The following is a 17638-nucleotide window of genomic DNA, read 5'->3' as shown; positions in this document are numbered from 1 at the left end:
TGGTGTCTTCCGGACTTGGGAGAGGGATGAAACCATGGGCACCATGAGGACCCAGGCAGAGCATGTCCCCTGGGAGGGCTTCTGGCTCCTATCACCCCTGGCAATTTAAATCCCAAAAGCAAAGATGATTTTTAAAAAAATAAATGTATTTATTTCACTCTACAGTGTAACCACACGTTTGGAGAAAGAAAAATGCCTCCATAAATCTTACAGGACTACTGTTGACTTTCTGTGATGTGTCCTTTCCAGCCTCCCCCATCTGAGGCTTTCCAGCTTTACACGGCTTTAAGTAGTTCACAACTAACTACACTCTCGTCGCCTGCTTTTCGCTTGGCTTTGTCACACATGTATTTTTTATGGCATGGCCCTTCCCCATCTCTGGGAGGTTTTGAGAGCTGTGTGGTATTTTATTGGGTGAATGTCCCATCAGTTACTTTCCTCATTAACTCCAATCGGTTGTGTAATAAAGGTATTACTTTTGTGTGTTATATTCTGCTGTCACTGTTTTTACCCATGCTGTTTGCCTTTTAATTTTTATCCTTTTCTTTAAATGGTCACATTACCGACATGAGTTAAGTATGGGAGGGAGGGCGCTTGGCTGGCACGGTCAGTGGAGTGTGACACTTGACTTTGGAGTCAGGAGTTCGAGCCCCATGTTGGGTGTAGAGATCAGTTAAAACAAAACAAAACAAAACACGAAATTTCACCTGGAACATTAACTAACTGGAATTGAAATAACAACTTAAAAAAAAAAAGTATGAGTTGGAAACGTTAAACCTTCTCCTCTGGGGAATTACCCCATTGCTTCTGAAGTCGGACAGTCCTTGCTTCCATTGTAACATCCCCTCGTCACCTCCGGTTTCCATGTGGCTTTTAAAAATTACTCTGAAATTAATTCTGAAGTATGAAATAGGGATTTGAAATGAGATTTATTTTCTTTTCCAAATTACTGACCAGTTTTACATGGAGAATACCAGGGAAGGCATCTGACCAGCTGCACCATGGAGCCAGGTCTTCTGAAACACAGACGAAGCTGGCTGAAATTCTGAGGGCATCCACGATTTGGCAGAGGATGGGAGAAGCAGCCGAGGTCACGCAGGTGTCGGTGAATTGTTTGTTGCAGCACCTTGAACTTCGACTGGGAGAAGGGGCTCAGCTGCCTTCCGTGGCTGGTAAGGTGGGATGTGTGTGGCAGGGTCTGACATATGGGAACAGTCCTAGCGAAAAGATTTGTTTAAAAAAAAAGTCTTGGGAAAGAAAGTGGGGGTGCGCTGACAGGGCCCAAATCTGGTTTACATATCATCTGTAAGAAACACGGCGGACCCAGGGTGCCTGGGCGGCTCAGTGGGTTAAAGCCTCTGCCTTCGGCTCAGGTCATGGTCCCAGGGTCCTGGGATCGAGCCCCACATTGGGCTCTCTGCTCCGCGGGGAGCCTGCTTCCTCCTCTCTCTCTGCCTGCTTCTCTGCCTACTTGTGTCTGTCAAATAAATAAATAAAATCTTAAAAAAAAGAAAAAGAAACACGGCGGACCCAACGCTCCGGGATCAGGGAGAGATCTTTAGACATTCCCGCCCCCGGGGAAGCTATGCCAAGTACTGTCACACGCTTGGGCTGCAGAGTGTCACGGCTCCAACTGCACACGCCTGGAGGAGAGGTATCTGCAGACAGGAGGTGGGCCCAGTAGTGGAGGCCAAGAGGAAGTTTCCAGAAAAGGGCCGTGGATCCAGAAAGCCTGCGTCCCTTGAATTCTGCGTGGAGGCAGGGACCCAGTAAGAACGGATGAAAAAGCAATCATCTAGGGTCCCAGCTTTGAAAAAATCACCGTGATTATTCTTCTGTATGAATGCTTTCCGTGGCCTGCTCCTACCCGGGACGAAAGTGCCTGACGGGTGCATATGAAGGGAGCGGATTCCTGGTGGGGAAGGAGAGTGAGGACCGCTGGGCAACCAGAGCGCAGAGGCCTTGTCGTTGTCGCACAGACGCAGTTAGAAACGCCTTCTTGCACGCACACGCTTTGAAGCAACAGCAGGTGGGGCCGGCCCCTGGCAAAGAATCCTCCCTCCCAGCATGGGGACAGTTTCACACCACTTGCTCCAGCAGACCAGAGGCAGGGCGTGGTTTGGGACGCCAGAGGGCGCCGGCAGGGCAAGGGCCAGTGCCGAGCAGGAGGGAGAGCAGCCAGCACAGGTGCTGGAGCCAGAAGTCGGGGAGCGCAGTCGTGGGGTGGCCCTGCTCCGAGTCCTGCTGCTTGGGCAGAAGCCGGCGAGATAAGGTGGCTCTGCAGGAGCTGTCCCGTCTCTGCCCGGTGACAGCGTCTCTGCCTGGTGACAGCCGGCCTATGATGATAAGCTGGGCTGGCCCCCGCCCCGGGTTCTGGAAACAGGGATGGGGGCAGGGCGAGGCAGAGCGGTGAGGCGGGCAGGTGGCACAGGCCTCAGGGGACCCAGACAGGGATGCCTGGTGGGACCCTGGGAGTCACCTAACCTCTCTGACCTGATCGCTCCATCAGGGGTAACAGTCCCACTCGCCCCAGACGGCTGAGGACGTTAGAGCTTCGGTTTGAAGTGCCTGCCTCGAACCCTTCTGAAGATGAGGACAGCTCAACCGGGGACACAGTCCGCAGGCGGGTGGGATCCCAGCTCACCTGACGAGTGGACCAGAAGGAAATGGGACCACTGGGCACTTATGGGGACAGAACCGAGCCAGCCTGGTGCCCAGTGACAGTTCACTCGTTGACAAGCCTGGCTGCAGAAGGCGGCTCCCACCTGGCCGAGGGTGGCCTTCTCAGGATCCCGTCTCCCAGGCGCCCAAGGACCAGCCTGGAGGGGAGACCACGGCATGGCCACCCCTCACAGTGGCCTTGGTCACTGTGACAGTCTGAGTATCTCTGGCAACCATGCGCTGGTGGGACCGAGGGGCCGCTTGGTGGTCACAGCTCCTCCTTGTTGCCGTCGGGGGGCCGGACTGGAGGCCCCGGGGCCCGGGAGCTACCCGGTGGCCCGTGGCCCCCGTCCTCATGGCGCCGACCCACCGTGGCGTAGTCCCGCAGGAGCCCGCTCTCTACTCCGTGCCGCCGCAGGCTCTCAGTCCCCACGAGCCCCTGTGCTCTCAGGTAGCCCTGCTGGCAGAAGGGCGGCAGCTTCTGGTGTGTTAGCGCAAACAGGAAGCAGGACTCTACACAAAAGCAAAAGATGAATGAGTAAGACCGAGAGGTGTGGGGGGAGGCGGGGTACTGATGCCCCGGGGTGACTCTTGTGGGGCTCATCCCTCCCTGAAGTTCCAAGGACGGTGCCCGGACATTCTGGAAGAACGAGGCTCTAGATGGAAAGCAAACCACAGGAATGACTCAGCTCCCGAGATCTGGGCCCAGTCCACTGGGAGCTCAGCCACTGCGGAGCAGACCCTCAGCCTTCCCTTCTGGAAGCTGGCCTGGCTGGGGCCAGGAGCTTGGAGGTCAGTCCTGCCGGGAGCTCAGAGCTGCCTGCAGGGCTTCATTCCCTCAGCCATCTCTGGGTTGCAGATACGGTGTGGAAAGCACTGGTGTGAGTCCTGTGCGGGGGTGGGGGAGGGGAGGGAAGAGAACATCGGGGAACAGCGCAAAGCTGGCGCACAGGTCAAGTTGGCCCTGTCAGGAAACAGCTGTGGGTACTTATTATTCAGAAATATGAAGAAACCACCAGAAGAGCCAGAAGTACTTCCTTCTGGGACTGAGGGTGGAAGTGAGAAAAGTCTTTTAGCTGAGTGCTTACGTAACTTTGACTTAAAAAAAAAACAGAAAAGAGGGCCGCCTGGGTGGCTCAGTTGTTAAGCATCCGCCTTTGGCTCAGGTCATGCTCTCAGGTCCTGGGATTGAGCCCCTTGGGCTCTCCGCTCAGCGGGAAGCCTGCTTCTCCCTCTCCCACTCCCCCTGCTTGTGTTCCCTCTCTCACTGTCTCTCTCTGTGTCAAATAAATAAAGCCTTAAAACAACAGAAAAGATGAAACAGATAAGGGACTCGGTCTTCTCGGGGATTTAGAGACAGGATGGGAAGGGGCGCACATCCAAAAACTGTCTCGAGCCTTTGATCTCAAGAAAGTTGGGCACGTTACAAAGGATGTTGTGAGGCCCATATGGGTGAACAGGCTCTAAGGGGCCACGCAGATGGCACTTCCGACCTCAGTTCTGACTTCCGGTCCAGATGGCCCCTGGCAACACAGGGTGTGACCGTCCTCCCCGAGCAGGGAGGACTCTGGTGCAGGGGGAGGCTGGGAGAGCGGCAGAAAGGGGTATTTTGGGTAAGCACCACCTTCTGATGACACAGGTCACCCCTTCTTCAGGGGCCCGGGGGATGGGGTGGGGAGGGGGCAGAGAAGCCCAGCAGAATCCCGGGCCAGAGCTAGCGGCCGCACATCAACTAAGGGGGTGGAGGGCAGCGCCTCTGCCAGTGGGCCCTGAGGCCTGGATGATGTACTTGAGGCAGTTGTAACCCAGGGTGGGAGATGCTCCCTCAGGGGCCTGGCCATCTTTGAGTACTCCTGGAACCTCAAGAAACAGGCAGCGATTTTGTAGCAGAGAGTTCTAGACCTGTCTCCCGTCACTTTCCAGGTGAGCACGTGCAGGCAGGTGATGGTCTGCAGAAGGCCAGTACTTCGAAGTTGCTTAGCCCTGTGCTGTGAATGACCTCTGAGCATCTACATATATTTAGACAGTCAGCCTGCACTGCTGTTTTAAGCCAGCTCTCTCAGTGTATACATCTTGATTTTGAAGTTGGCCGATGATGTCACCTGGGGTTGAAACAAAGACATGTGCCCTCTGACCTGTAGGCCAGACACTGATCATCTCGCACCTGATTTGATTTGAATAGTACCTGAAATACGACTGGTGTTCAACACATATTTGCTGAACAGAAAAGGGCAGATATTCTAGGCATTCAGGGGGTTTTAAAAAAGACAGAAATTGGGCCTGTTTCTGTCACTTCTCCCTCCGGGTCCTCAGACTTCCGTCAGAGCTACCTTCCAGTTCACTGATTCTCTCTTCATCTCTGTCTAATGTGCTACTTTATCTTTAGGTTGAGTTCTTTTTCTTTTTTTAGGTTTATTTACTTGTTTCCGAGAAAGTGAGCTTGTAGGCAGGGAGAGGGATGGAGGGAGAGAGAGAATCCCAAGCAGACTCCCTGCTGAGCACAGAGCCTTGACACGTGGCTCGATCTCAGGACCCTAAGAGCATGACCTGAGTTGAAATCACAAGTCAGATGCTTAACTGGTTGAGCCCTCCAGGTGCCCCTAGGTTGTTTCTAATTATATATTTTTTCATTTCCACAAGTTTTATTTGGCTCTTCCTGAATGCTGCCCAATTACGTCTTCGATAATCTATTTTCTCATTTCTTTACATATTTTAGGCAGACTTTGTATCCTCTATTTTTAACTATTCCAATTCCCATAGTCCTTTTGGTTTGATCCAGAAGTTTGTTTTTTTTCTGCTGACACTCCTTCACAGAGGTTTGTGTCCTTGTTTTAAGCACTTTTTACTTGGGGGTGGGGGTGGGTTCAACTTACTTGGAACTTTATCTGTGGAAACTTTTTGAGCTCTAATTTTTTTTCTTTTTTTCTTTCTTTCTTCGAAAGAGAGAGAGGGAGAGAGTGGGGCTGGGGGGAGAAGTAGAGGGGGAGGGACAAGCAGATTCCATGCTGAGTGTGGAACCCAACTCGGGGCTCAATCCCAGGTCCCTGAGTCATGATCTGAGCTGAAACCAAGATTTGGTCGCTTAACTGACTGAGCCACCTAGGCTCCCTGAGCCCTAGTTTTCTTTTATGTATGTAGGTACTTCTCCAGTTTTATTTATTTTTTTTAAAGGTTTTATTATTTATTTGAGAGACAGTGCACGCGAATGTATGCATGTGCACAAGAAGGGGGTAGGGGCAGAGGGAGAAGCAGGCTCCCCACTGAACAAGGAGCCTGACTCGGGCCTTGATCCCAGGACCCTGGGATTATGACCCCAGCCAAAGGCAGCCGTTTAACTAAGCCAGCCAGGTGACCCCCCTTTCTCTAGTTTTAAAGTTTGTTTCTTCACAGAAGACTTGCATTTCCTTCTGTGATTTTTACACCATGATGACACTGTGAAGTTTGGCCCCAAACTCACATGAGGGAGGCTTAGTGGTTAGAAATTCTCAGGGGGAGATTGTCCCTTTTCTACCCAGAACCAAAAAGCCCGAGTCTCCTCCATCTCCTTCTTGAGAGTGTTTTGTGCCTCCTTGAGCCACTGAGATCTGAGCTTAGGTGAAGGTCTCTAAACAGACCTCCCTCCCCGCCCCAGCCTCACCTTCCCGCCCCCAAGCATAGCTCAGTTACCCAGGCTCTAGGCTCCTGCTGATGGCTGGCAGCTATCCCACGTCCAGCAGGGGCTTTATGGTTTTCTCAGAGCTCCCTTTTCTCCCCCTGCCACTTCTTTAAGAAATGAATTCTACTCAGCGACTTCAGGTGTGCTGGACTGGTAAGGGTCTCTCTGAACACCTCTACCTCGTGGATAACAGAATTCTTGGGTGTGGGTTCTTGTTATGAACCCTGAAAACTCTGCAGAGCATGGATTGATCTGGTCTTTTTCTGACCTCTTGCTCGGTCCCTTTGGTCCTTCCAGGAACTTAGGTTACCTGCATAGAAGCTTCGCAAATCGGTGTCCAAACAGTTCTCCAGGAAGCGCCTCAGAGGCAGGATATGCCCCACCGGGGCGGTCCAGTCGGTCAAGAAATCTTCCACGACGTGGTGGATGGCCGTGGGCCTAGGCAGGGCCCAGCCGGCAGGGCGGAACCTCACCTCCTGCTCTGTGGGGTGGAGAGGGGTGTTGTGTCAGAGCCTGGAGACTGGGCTTCCCATCCCGGAGATGACAATGTGGTTCCCACATATCCCAGGTGCTTCCCTCACTCCCTCGTGCTCGGCTTTCCCGACACACTGTGCTGGGCAGCGGCCGGCCTCTCCCACACCCTTCACCGCTGTGTTTGCAAGGCTGGCATGAGGAAGAGACTAGATCTGTTCCTTGTGGTGTCAGAAAGCAGAACCAAGACTAATCACTCGCGCCCGGGTCTTTCTAAGGCACACGTGGACTGAGGTTTCTTGTGACTGCTTCCGAACAGCCCTTTCTGAGACGTGACTCAGAGGCCTTGCCTTGAAAGGGGCCCGAGAGCTCACCTAGGCCAGCTTCGTGCCTGGTGTGGGCTCCCTTCTGTAGCATCCCAGGCAGGCGGCCATTAAGCCAGGACTCAACCACCCTCGTACTGGGAAACTCCACTGTAGGGGCGACCCGTTCCACTGTGACAGCTCTGATTAGTAGCTGCTCCCGATTCTGACGAGAACCCTGAGTTCCTGTCACTTCTACCTGCTGACACCACCTCCGTCTGTTTTTAGGGCGTCCTCTTCCAAGGGACAGCTCTTCAGTTTCTGAAGCAGGAGCGGTGCCTCCGGGGGTGGGGAGGGGGATTCACCTACTGGTAGCTACTCTGTGCCAGGTACCGTGCTGGTGTGCTGTGCTTTTTTGGGGGAAGATTTTATTTATTTTTTAAGTAACCTCTACACCCAAAGTGGGGCTTGAACTCACAACCTCAAGATAAAGAGTCACAAGCCCCACCGACTGAGCCGGCCAGGCGCCCCACATTCTGTGTTCTTTATCTCATTTATCCTCACACAATCCTGCTGTTATCCCCACTTTTCGAATGAGGAAGTGGAGGCTCAGAGAGTTCCAGGAATGGTCCCAGGCCACACAGCAAGGAAAGCACGGCCTGAGAACACTGCCCAGCTTTTCCGTGCTTTTTAGGCTACCGGCCTGTGGTAACTACTTCCAGGGCATTTCCCCGGTCCCTCTGAGAGTCCGTCTCCAGGTTTCCTCTCTCTCCACGTTCGCCCTCCTTCGGACACACACAGCAAGGCTGTCCCTCTTGCTGCATGGCGCCTGGAGCGGGTCACGACACTCCACGTGTGGCCTGCCCAGATCATGGTATGCGCCCGAATCTGGGAACACTGTTTCTTATTCCTGGACCTTCTGCCCCATTGGGTTTCTGGGTGGAGCTCCCCAGTGTCCTCTGCCAGCCGGGAGAAGTTGTGTGAGAGGTGGCAGGTGTGACAGGGGAGAGACTCGGGGTCCGAGCAGTGCCCAGCTCCCGGAAGGAAGCCTGCGCTCGGGGGAGAGCGGAGGCCCGGCTCACCGGTGGGAAGATGCCTGTAGTAGTAGATGACGGGATGGAGGAAGTTAGACTGCCAGGCGTCTTCCGTGTGCCCCACAGACCGGTCATAAAAGAAGACGTCCTTGTCGGGCCCAGAGAAGTTTCTGCCGTACTCCATGTTGATGACGAACAGCCCGTGCCTGGCCTTCCTTCCCGTGATGGTCTCCAGCTGGGCCAGCATCTGCACGGGGAACTCCTCCAGGTACTCAAATGCCGGGGCGTTCCTGGGGACGACGGCAGCGCGGGAGGGCCCGACCCTCAGTGCCGTGGCAGAGCTGAGGAGCGTGTGCGCGTGTCCCTTGTACAGTGTACAGCCGCTGGTCATCCCCACGCACCTCACTTTACCATTACTGTCGCAGCTGAGCCCTGGCTTACACTGGGACAGATTCCAGAAAACTCCGAGCAGCCTGAAATGTATCTGGGGAGTGGGTGACCCAGGCTGATAGAACAGTAACAGGAAAGCCCTGGGGGGGAGCGACTGCTGTGGTGTCTTCCAGGGACAGGAAGAAGGCCGATGTGGCTAGAGTGGCCTCGGGCAGAAGGGCAGGAGAGGGGCTTAGGGGCAGGTCGAGGAGGGCTCGTGTGTGCTTTGATGGTCCCCTGGCCCCTGGAGAGTACTGAGCAGAGCTGACTATGTGTGACTTGTGTTTTGAGAGGACCGCCAGGCTGCTGTGGGGAAAGCAGACCACGGGGCCAAGGTGACAGGCGGCAGTTAGTTTAGGTGAGGGATGCTGGGCCTCTGGACCACGGGGGCAGTCCTGGGGCTGGGGAGAGGCGGTCAGATTCTTGATGTGATTTGAAGGTAGGGCTTACGGGGTTTGTGGAGAGTCTAAAGGTGGAGAATGGGAATGGAAGAGAGGAGTCAGGGGGATGGGCTAGCTTGTGCTGATCACTGTGGATTCCTTGTGTGTCCCTCAACTTGATGCATGTGACCCTCCCTGGCTTTGGGTCAGGCTGCTCCCCCTCTGACTGAGGGATCCCCCCTGCTTCTCACCTGCCACCTGTCCTCGGAGCACCCTCGCCCGCAGCCCTTCTCCCTCCCTGCTCTGCTGGGTGTCACCTGTGATCTGCCACCTGTCACTTAATTGATAAGGAGCCCAGCTGGTCCTGGCCTGAGAGAGCCTGTCGATCCACACTGGGGGTTCGCGTCACTGCCATTCACCGCTCGTCCACCTGGGGCCAACTGTGGTCTCCCAGTGACCTTTTCGCCTGCCCGCCAGCTGTGATTATCCCCACTGTGCGGGTGAGAGAAAGGCTCAGAGAGGCTAAGTGACTTGGTCCAGGTCACACAGGCGGAAAGCGGCAGAGCTGCGACGCACACCCAGGGCTGTCCGTCTGCCTGTGGTGTCGATTTCCCTGATATTTTCCCCCGGAATCGATCTCCCCTGTCCCCCTGCAGGCTCCACCTGAGGAGGGAGCCCCTCGGCCCCTCCACACCTGGAACAGGCAGAGAAGAGCTAGGATAGGGTGAAGACGGTGAAGCCGGGCTACTCACTCCTTCAACAGGACGACGTCGGCCAGCACGCTGAACATCTGGTAGAGCCCAGAAGCCTCGTTCACGCGCCGGACGATGGCGCTGGTCAGCTGTGAGGTGGGGAGCTCGGTGGAGGGCCAGGCGACGCCGTGGTGCCGATGCTCCAGCAGGCGGTGAACAGCACGCACTGAAAAGGCCAGAGGGAGGGATGGCGTGACGTCCTTAAGATTTGCTCCTTCACCGCCTGATGCCTGTCCAGTCCCCACGGACTTCTTGGAACTCAAGACACGCTTGCATGTGCGGCGCCAAGAGGAGGCCTTTGGAGTGGGGTCAGCGGAGGCTTTCTATACTATGGGCCGGATAAACAGTGTTTTGGGCTCTGCTGCCCAACTGGTCAGGCTCCCCAGTTCTGCTTCCGGTGTGAAAGCAGCCCGGATGGTAGCTGCAAGGATGGGCGTGGCAGGCTCAGGCTCCAGGCCGCCCGTGCGACCCCTCCCAGCTGCTCTGTGAGCCCCAGACCTTGTGCCAGCCTCTCACCCTGCTCCCCTGGCCAGTTCCCCTTTCTCCCAGGCCCCAGCTGGAGACCCTTTCAGCGTCCCCTCTCCTTTACTGCCTAAGTCCAAACTGTCACAAAATCTGACTGATGTAAGGGCAGGAAAGCGACAGCTGTCCCTCTGGACAGAGTTGAGGACGGACACAGCGAGTGGAGTCTGGGGACGGGCCCCTGATGAAAGGGCAACCATCTTGAGAGAGCCTGGCCCATTCTGAGAAGCAGGCGAGGGACCAGGCTGGAAAGGCGAGCTGGCCCGGGCCTGGCAAAGCTCGGCATGGCACCCCGAGGAGCTGGAGCGGTCCCAGGGGAGGAGGGGAGCATGGACAGAGGCTTAAGCTGTAAGCAGAGAAAAGGGAAAATTTCTTTAAGAAACAGGTATTTTGGCAGGGACCATGCAGCTGGATAGGAAGCCAGAGAGACCTCTGGCAGCGGGAAGACCTGTCAGGAGAGACAAAGAGGCCCGGGTCAGGAGAGGGAGGCCGGTGGGCTGACAGATACAGTGGGGCGGAGAGGGGCGGGCGGGGGACGGACGGGCTGGGCGTCGGGAGTGATTGTGCACGCAGTTTTGGTCTGTGCCCTTCCTACTTTCTCTTCTATTGGCTTTCACCTGCCTTACTGACTGCTTCTGGTCTCCCCGGGGACCGGTTTCTCAGGCTGGGGCAGGATGAGCGGGATGTGCACAACCACACGGGTCCTCCCCCTGCAGGGCCCTCTGCTCCTAGTAGTGACCACACAGCGGCCGGTGCCTGAACACCCAGGACTGTCGCCCATGTGCCCAAAGCTCAGTGGTTGGCCGCGAGCTTGAGGGTCAGACAACACGCGTGGATTCAAATTACCCGTCTGCCATCCACTGGCTGGGGGACTTGGGGGAAGTTACTTAAGCTCTCTGTGCCCTAGTTTCCTTATCGGGAAGTAGAGCGGAAATGACAGGCCCTGCCTCACGGAGCTGCCGTGAGGATTCGGTCTTGGAGCTGAGGAAAGATCGGGGGACAGAAGGAAGCGGGGGAGATGGGGCAGAATCTGCCAGGACAGCAGGTGCAGGGAGGGAAACAGTGATGAGGATTTCTTTTTTTTTTTTTTTTTTTTTGTGATGAGGATTTCTTAGTGGGGAGACGCAGCTAAAGGGACAGACGCTTCCATTCCGGGTGTGTGTGTGTGTATTCGATCTGTGGATATCCTGGTTTACAGACAGCTAACACTCTCTCTCTGGTTTCCTTCTCTGACCACACACGGGACATAAAATACATCGTCTGGAAAATCAAACACGGCTGTTTTTCCCTGCCAAACTGGAAGGACAGTAAAATGCAAACATGAGCATTAGGACAATGGGAGTCATCAGATTAAATACAGAAATGCTGGGATGCAGGACGGAGGACCCTTCTGGTGTTTGTGGCAAAATCAAACCAGGTCCGTGTAACAGGCGCCCACCATCAGCCTGTCCGGCACGCGCAGAAGGTTATACCTTCAGAACTGACGTCATCCAGCCCGTAGTTTTTACTGGGATTTGTGGCTACCCAAAGCATCTGTGTACGATGCTTCGTAGCTCCAAGGTCCCCAGGTATCGTCTTGGTTCTTATGACAGCCCCGCGAGGGCCGAGAGTTCACCTCGTTTACGCCTCCGACGCCACCGCGTCTGAAAGAGGCTCCCGGAGAGGTCACGAAGGCTCATCTCTCAGCCCGCCCTGCTGGGAGGGACCCCCACGACCCCTCTTCAGGCTCTGCCTCCTTGCCAATGCCTGCTGCTTGACTGGCACAGGACTAGGGCAAGCCACACGCCACGCCCACACGGCCCTGCTCTCACACCTTCTCGAGATCTATTCTCAGCCCATGACCTGCGGCCCTCTGTCCCACACAGGGATTTTAAGACGAATGACTACCGACAAGCACTCCCGGGAAGGCTGCTGTGAATCTGTTTACGAACCCCGGGGATGGTTCCCTCCGCCGGCTCACCTGTGTAGCGGAAACCGTGGATGAAGCCCCCTGCAGACTTGCGGTAATCCACGGAGTGGCTGGCGGTGCCCAGCACGAAGAGACCCCGGCTTCCTTTGGACTCATAGCTGGCTTTGATCAGCGGGTACTTCTTGCTGAACTCGCCTCCGGAAGACAGTCTGAGGGACCTGTGAGCCAAAAGCGTTGTTCGTAAAAATCACTGCTGTGTACAAAACACTGCTGTGTACACGGCTGCGTACGAGCGTACTGTGTTCTCGGCCCTGAGCTCAGCGTACATGCTTTATACGCTTGTTGTGTCGAAACCACACCAGGACCCTAGGAGCTGGATATGATGATCTCTGTTTAACAGAGGGAGTCCCTGAGGCTCAGCTTGAAGATGTGGTGAGTCAGGGACAGAGCCAGGTTCAAGCCTGACTCAAGGCTAGGCTCTGGGCTCCACCGGGGCCCTGGGGGACGTGCTGGGATGGGGGGTCCGCTTCAGGCCCTCCAGTTTCTCCACATCTGCCAGTGCCCTGGCCAGAGGAAAGGGAGACACGCTGAACGGATTCTTTGATACTGAGCTTTGCCAAGGTACTGGGGCAGCAACGTGTCAAGCAAAGCGGTTGAAAACAATTATAAGTGAACTTGGTGTCTTACAACTTTATGAAGCCTATAGTATATACCAAGTACTTTCCCATGTTATTCCTCACAGCAGCCCTATGAGAGAGAACTATGCTCTCCATTTTAGTGATGAAGAGAGTGGTCACAGCCTGGTTAGGTGACTTTCCCAGACCAAATCTGTGGAGACCCTCAGACTGACCTCAGAGCCTGTGTCCTTAGCCGCTATGCTAACGCGGCCTCTCAGCAAGTTCCCCTTCCTTATTCACCTGAGCTCCCTTCCCTGACTAGACTATCGGGTGGAAGATCCCAGCGCAGAGGAAGGCGCCCTGTGGCTGCTGCTCCGGGCTGGAGGGCGCCTCTGGGCTGCCCGTCCGTGTCAGGACAGCAGGCTCCCATCCTGGGCGGGGGACCAGGCGGGATCCATGTCCACCCTGATGGCCCTGCCGCTGGCCCATGGGATGGTGACTCTCTCCCCTCTGGGGAGGTGTCAGAAGGGGTTCGCGAGGAGACCCCAGCTCCCCGCTGTGTGGACTCACTTGTTGAAAATGGAGAAGTCGAAGTTCCAGCCCAGGCAGCGGATGACCCGGTCATAGGCCACGCGCATGGCAAAGTTGTCGTTGTCGTCCTGGGGGAGGGGGATGGCATCAGCGTCGGCACTCTGGTTGCCTTCCTCCAGGAAGAACTTCAGGGTGACGTGGAACTTGCCCTCGTGGTCCTTCACGATGGCCAGATCTGTCAGGTCGGACTCGAGCAACCCGTCCAAGGACTTCAGCTGGTAGGTGTCCAGCAGGCCATTGTTGATGGCCCTGGGGCCCGAGGGGAACGCCAGGAGAGAGAAAGGAGTCTGAATGGGGCACTAGGAGACTCAGAGGAAGGGATGCTTATTCCAGTGGGGTCAGGAATGGCTTTGGAGGGGGCTGGAGGTACGGATTCCACGAGCAGCTCGCAGCGTACCTGAGGTCTCCCACGTAGTGGGTGGCCCACGACAGCCGGACCCGGGAGCGGCTCAGCATGTGGATGAAGTTGGTGACACCCAAGATGTTCTCCGCTGTCTCAAAGGCAGAGTTCCCACGCCCTAGGATCAGCACATTCTGACCCTCGAAGTCCTTGGGGTCCACGGACACAGACTCGTAGCCCTCCACGTATTCGGAGCCTGGGAAGTCAACCTGGTTGGGGACTGACAAACCGGTGGCCACGAGAAGCACGCTGCAGGGAGGGGACAGATGGAAGACTGCGACGTGAAAATTACTCCCTGCACCTGCCACCCGGCTCCCCCGCCTCCCCTAGGCTGCCGGCTCCTAAAAAAAGCCAGAGGAGAACGTCCGTTCATTCATCCATTTACTGACCTATCCCAGAGTATCCGACAGACTTTTCACCCTTGCCCCACCCAGGCCCACTCCAGTGGACAGTCTCCTTTACCCCGCACTGGGATGATGCCAAACGTGAGTATTCATTCAACTCTCTGACTGAGAAGGGAACACGAGAAATTAAGTAATTCCCCTAATGTTGAACACAGCAGGCAGGCCAAGGATCTCCCTCAGTGTTGAAAATGACTTTTTCCTTTTTCTTTGGTCCACTTCCCCTTGTCTGATGGCCGGGCCAATGCAGGGGACGGCAGAGCAGGAATTCTGTCCCAGGCCCCTACCGAGTGTTTAGTGCATCACCTCACTGCCTAAAGCAGCCCTGAGTTGGTGTGCTTTGGCTTTCCAGGTGAGGGGACACAGACCCTAGAGGCCTATGGCCTCCTAAGCCCCTACAATAGCCGAGTCAGAATCTGAAACCAGATCAGCCCGATTGATTCATGGTGGAGGGTGTTTCGGTCCTGGGCAGGGCGGCAAGGTGATTTGATTACAGGCGGTTTTGAAAACAGAACGGAGGGCTTGCAGAAGATATCCGCAGCCCTGTGGCTCCTTGTTTTCTGACCCCTGCCCACCCAGCTCAGATCTGACTCCCCTAGGCGGTTGTCTGGTGGGCTAAAATGCAAGGGTCCCAGGCTGGCACAGCCCTTCCTTCCCTGGGCTGTAACAAGCAAAGGGCCAGGCTGGGCGTCCGGCAAAGGGTGTGAGAAGATGACCTCCCGGCACCCGCCTGGAGCCAAGTGGCAGCCCCATAGCCCGGGAGGGAGAGGCAGTCTGGTGTAGCAGAAAAAGTACAGGCTTCGGGGTGAGGAAGACGGGCTCAGATTGTGTGACACAGCCCAGTGACTCAACTTCTTTCAGGCCCAAGCTCTTCATCTGTAAATCGAGGATTACTGAACTGCCCCCAGGGCCAATGTGAGGACGGAATCAGGGCAGTACAGTGCGTGACTTGGAGACTGGGTTGTCTACACAAGGTTAAGCTTTCTCCCCCGCCAAAGCAAGCTGAAACTGAACGCCGGCAGCTCTGCCTGTGGGGCCTCCCGCTCTAGTTCAGTCTGAAATTCCACTGAGCCTAACACCGGCTGGACATCTTCCCCAGCATGTCTTCGGAGGAACACTAGATGTAGGAGATGCTCGTCAGGACAGGCTTTGGGGTACATAAGCTAGACGATGCTGAGTACCCAATGCGGTGTCACAGTGAACGTGACAGATGGACAAAATCTTAAAAGAAAAAAAAAAAGACCTTATTCTCTCATTTCTTCCATATCTCCTGCTGACCAAGGGGTGCCAGCAGGTGGGCTCCGGGAGGCGTTCCTTACCTGCACTGGTGTGTGTGACCCATCTGGTCGGTCAGGATGAAGTAATGGCCGTTCCAGGCCTGCCGGGCCTTGTGCAGAGTGACGTGAGTAATGGTCGTGTTGTACAGCACGTGGAGCCCCAGGCGCCCGGCAAAGTCGCCCAGGTAGCGCACCATGTCTCCCGCGTCGGGGAAGTAGGCGCGGGAGTAGTGTCTGAAGAGCAGCCGGGGGTCGTGGCTGAGCAGAGAGTTCCAGTCGTGGCGCAAGTTGAACTCTGCATTGGCCTTGCCCGTGTGCCTCTTGTTGATGCTGATGAGCTGGCGGTGGCGCGGGTAGCGCGTGAAGAAGCTGCCCGGCTGCGGGGCGCGCTCGAACACCGCATAGTCCCGCCCCGCCAGCTGCAGGAAGTAGGCCATCTGCAGGCCTGCGGGCCCGGCACCCAGGACGCAGTAGTCCCGGGGCGGGGGGTACCGAGGTCTGGGCCGAGCGCAGGCACAGAGCCAGGTGCAGGGCCAAGGTCAGGAGCAGCCCTGGCGGGCCCCAGAGCCAGGCCGGGGCCCAGAGGCCCATCCTGTGGCAGCCCGCGGCTGTGAGGTCTCGCACCCCGGAGGGCACCTCGAGGCCCGGATAGATGGGAGAGGGGCAGGGGCTCGCCTGGGCGCTCACCGCAATCGGAGGTCGAGCCAGGACGGGAGCCCAAGGCCCTCTGAGCTTATCTGCCTGCCCCCATCCTTTCAAGCTCGGATCTAGGGCTCCCCCCAGGAAATCTGAACGCCTCCGTCTCCTCCAGGGCCTTGGTTCCCAGGAGCGCCACCCCCTTTCTTACTGCCGTGGTAGTATGAGGGTGGGTGTTTCCCCATTCTTCCCCTAATTTGAGGGGTGCCCGACACCCTTCCCTAACCCTCCCCAGCTCAGACCCTAGAGAAACAGGTCTCTTGGGCTACGTCCCCGCCCTCGAGACCGAAGGAGGTGTGGCCTGCGGGGCCCCGCCCCCCCCGGGTGCCCGGCGCGCCGGCCTCCTCGATCACGTGACAGGGTGGGCCCAGCACACCTGTGGCCGCACGACGCAAGGCCGCACTCCTGTCGGCGCAGCTGTCCGCGAGGCCTCTCTCCGAGCGTGCGCGGTGCCCACGCCTGCAGCGCCTGCCTCTCCGCACTGACCGCGGATCTCCCTGCCGCACGGGCGACAGCCAGCAGTCGACTGAGGCCGCGCTCGGCCCGCTGGAGCCGCGGCGGCCCCGCCCCTCCTGCCCCGCCAATGGCAGGGGGCGGGGTCACGTGCGCGGCGCGCGGCACGCCGGGAGGGGCGGGGCGGGCACGGGCTCCCGGGGGCGCCGGGCAAAGCGCGCACGTGCTGCCCGCGGGGTGGGTGCTGGGGGTGCTGGTACTGCTGGGGACTGGGTCACTTTGGGGCGCAGGGCTCTTGTGTTAAAACTGTGCTTCTCCACGTGCAGGGAGGCGCGGGAGCAGATGGCTTTTGGGGATAAACCTAGTTCTTACACTCCACCATTAACTTAAGACACTTGTTGGTTACCCAGTTTTGAGGGACTGGAAACCAGGTCGAAGTCAGGACAGAAAAAAGCAACCAACATGTGTTTGCCACAGCCATTCGGTCTGTTGTTTGCTAAGTAACATGCACAATTGGCTGTTTGTCCCACTAACCGGGAGAGGTAGGCGATTGTTTCCCACATCTGTAGTCACTGGCCAAATGGAGGTTTAGCTGTGATTTGCCTGAGGGACCAAACGGTTAAGTGGAACCTGGAATTAATCCTCCAACCCCCTTACACCAAATTATGAGCTCTCTCCAAGAAGTTTGTTACTTGTCACGTTTTGCATTCTTGGTGATGTAAACAAAGTGGCCCAGTGTACACACAAACCCACAGCGAATGCACAGCAAAGGGTGTGGAAGCATCAGAGGGAACGGGGAATGGCAGGTCTCCATTCAGGTGAACTGGATAATCAAGGCTGGCTTTGCACTGGGGGGACGTGGATCCTGCTTCAGATTTATAGAGGCACAACATACGTAGTTTTCTGAGGGGTACAGGAACCTCCGAGTGGCATTAAGTAGTCCAGTGAGATGGGGTTGAGTGTTCTCATGGAAAGGCAGCCATGCCTGGTGTGGAGAGAACTCGATGATCTAACTTTGCACGGCTGGACCTTTTTATTAAAAATTGTCCTTGGGACCTTCTCTAGAGGTCTTCCTTGACCTCTCAGAA

The 17638-nt window shown here is 56.3% G+C and overlaps 1 protein-coding gene across 1 annotated transcript; it reads right to left on the bottom strand.

The window, feature by feature from the left end:
* Positions 1–439: 439 nt before the first annotated feature.
* FOXRED2 (FAD dependent oxidoreductase domain containing 2) lies at positions 440–16653 on the bottom strand. Its single transcript, XM_046011757.1, is given in 9 exon segments — positions 440–3174; positions 6627–6797; positions 8172–8413; positions 9685–9850; positions 12167–12333; positions 13303–13572; positions 13721–13972; positions 15444–15910; positions 15912–16653. Coding segments are annotated over 9 exon segments (2061 nt in total). The 5' UTR covers positions 15993–16653; the 3' UTR covers positions 440–2929.
* Between the last annotated feature and the right edge of the window lie 985 nt (positions 16654–17638).

This window comes from Meles meles, chromosome 7, assembly GCF_922984935.1.
Source record: "Meles meles chromosome 7, mMelMel3.1 paternal haplotype, whole genome shotgun sequence".
NCBI lineage: Eukaryota > Metazoa > Chordata > Mammalia > Carnivora > Mustelidae > Meles > Meles meles.
The sequence above is the reverse complement of the archived record's forward strand: the minus strand, read 5'-3'. Positions and strand labels throughout refer to the sequence as shown.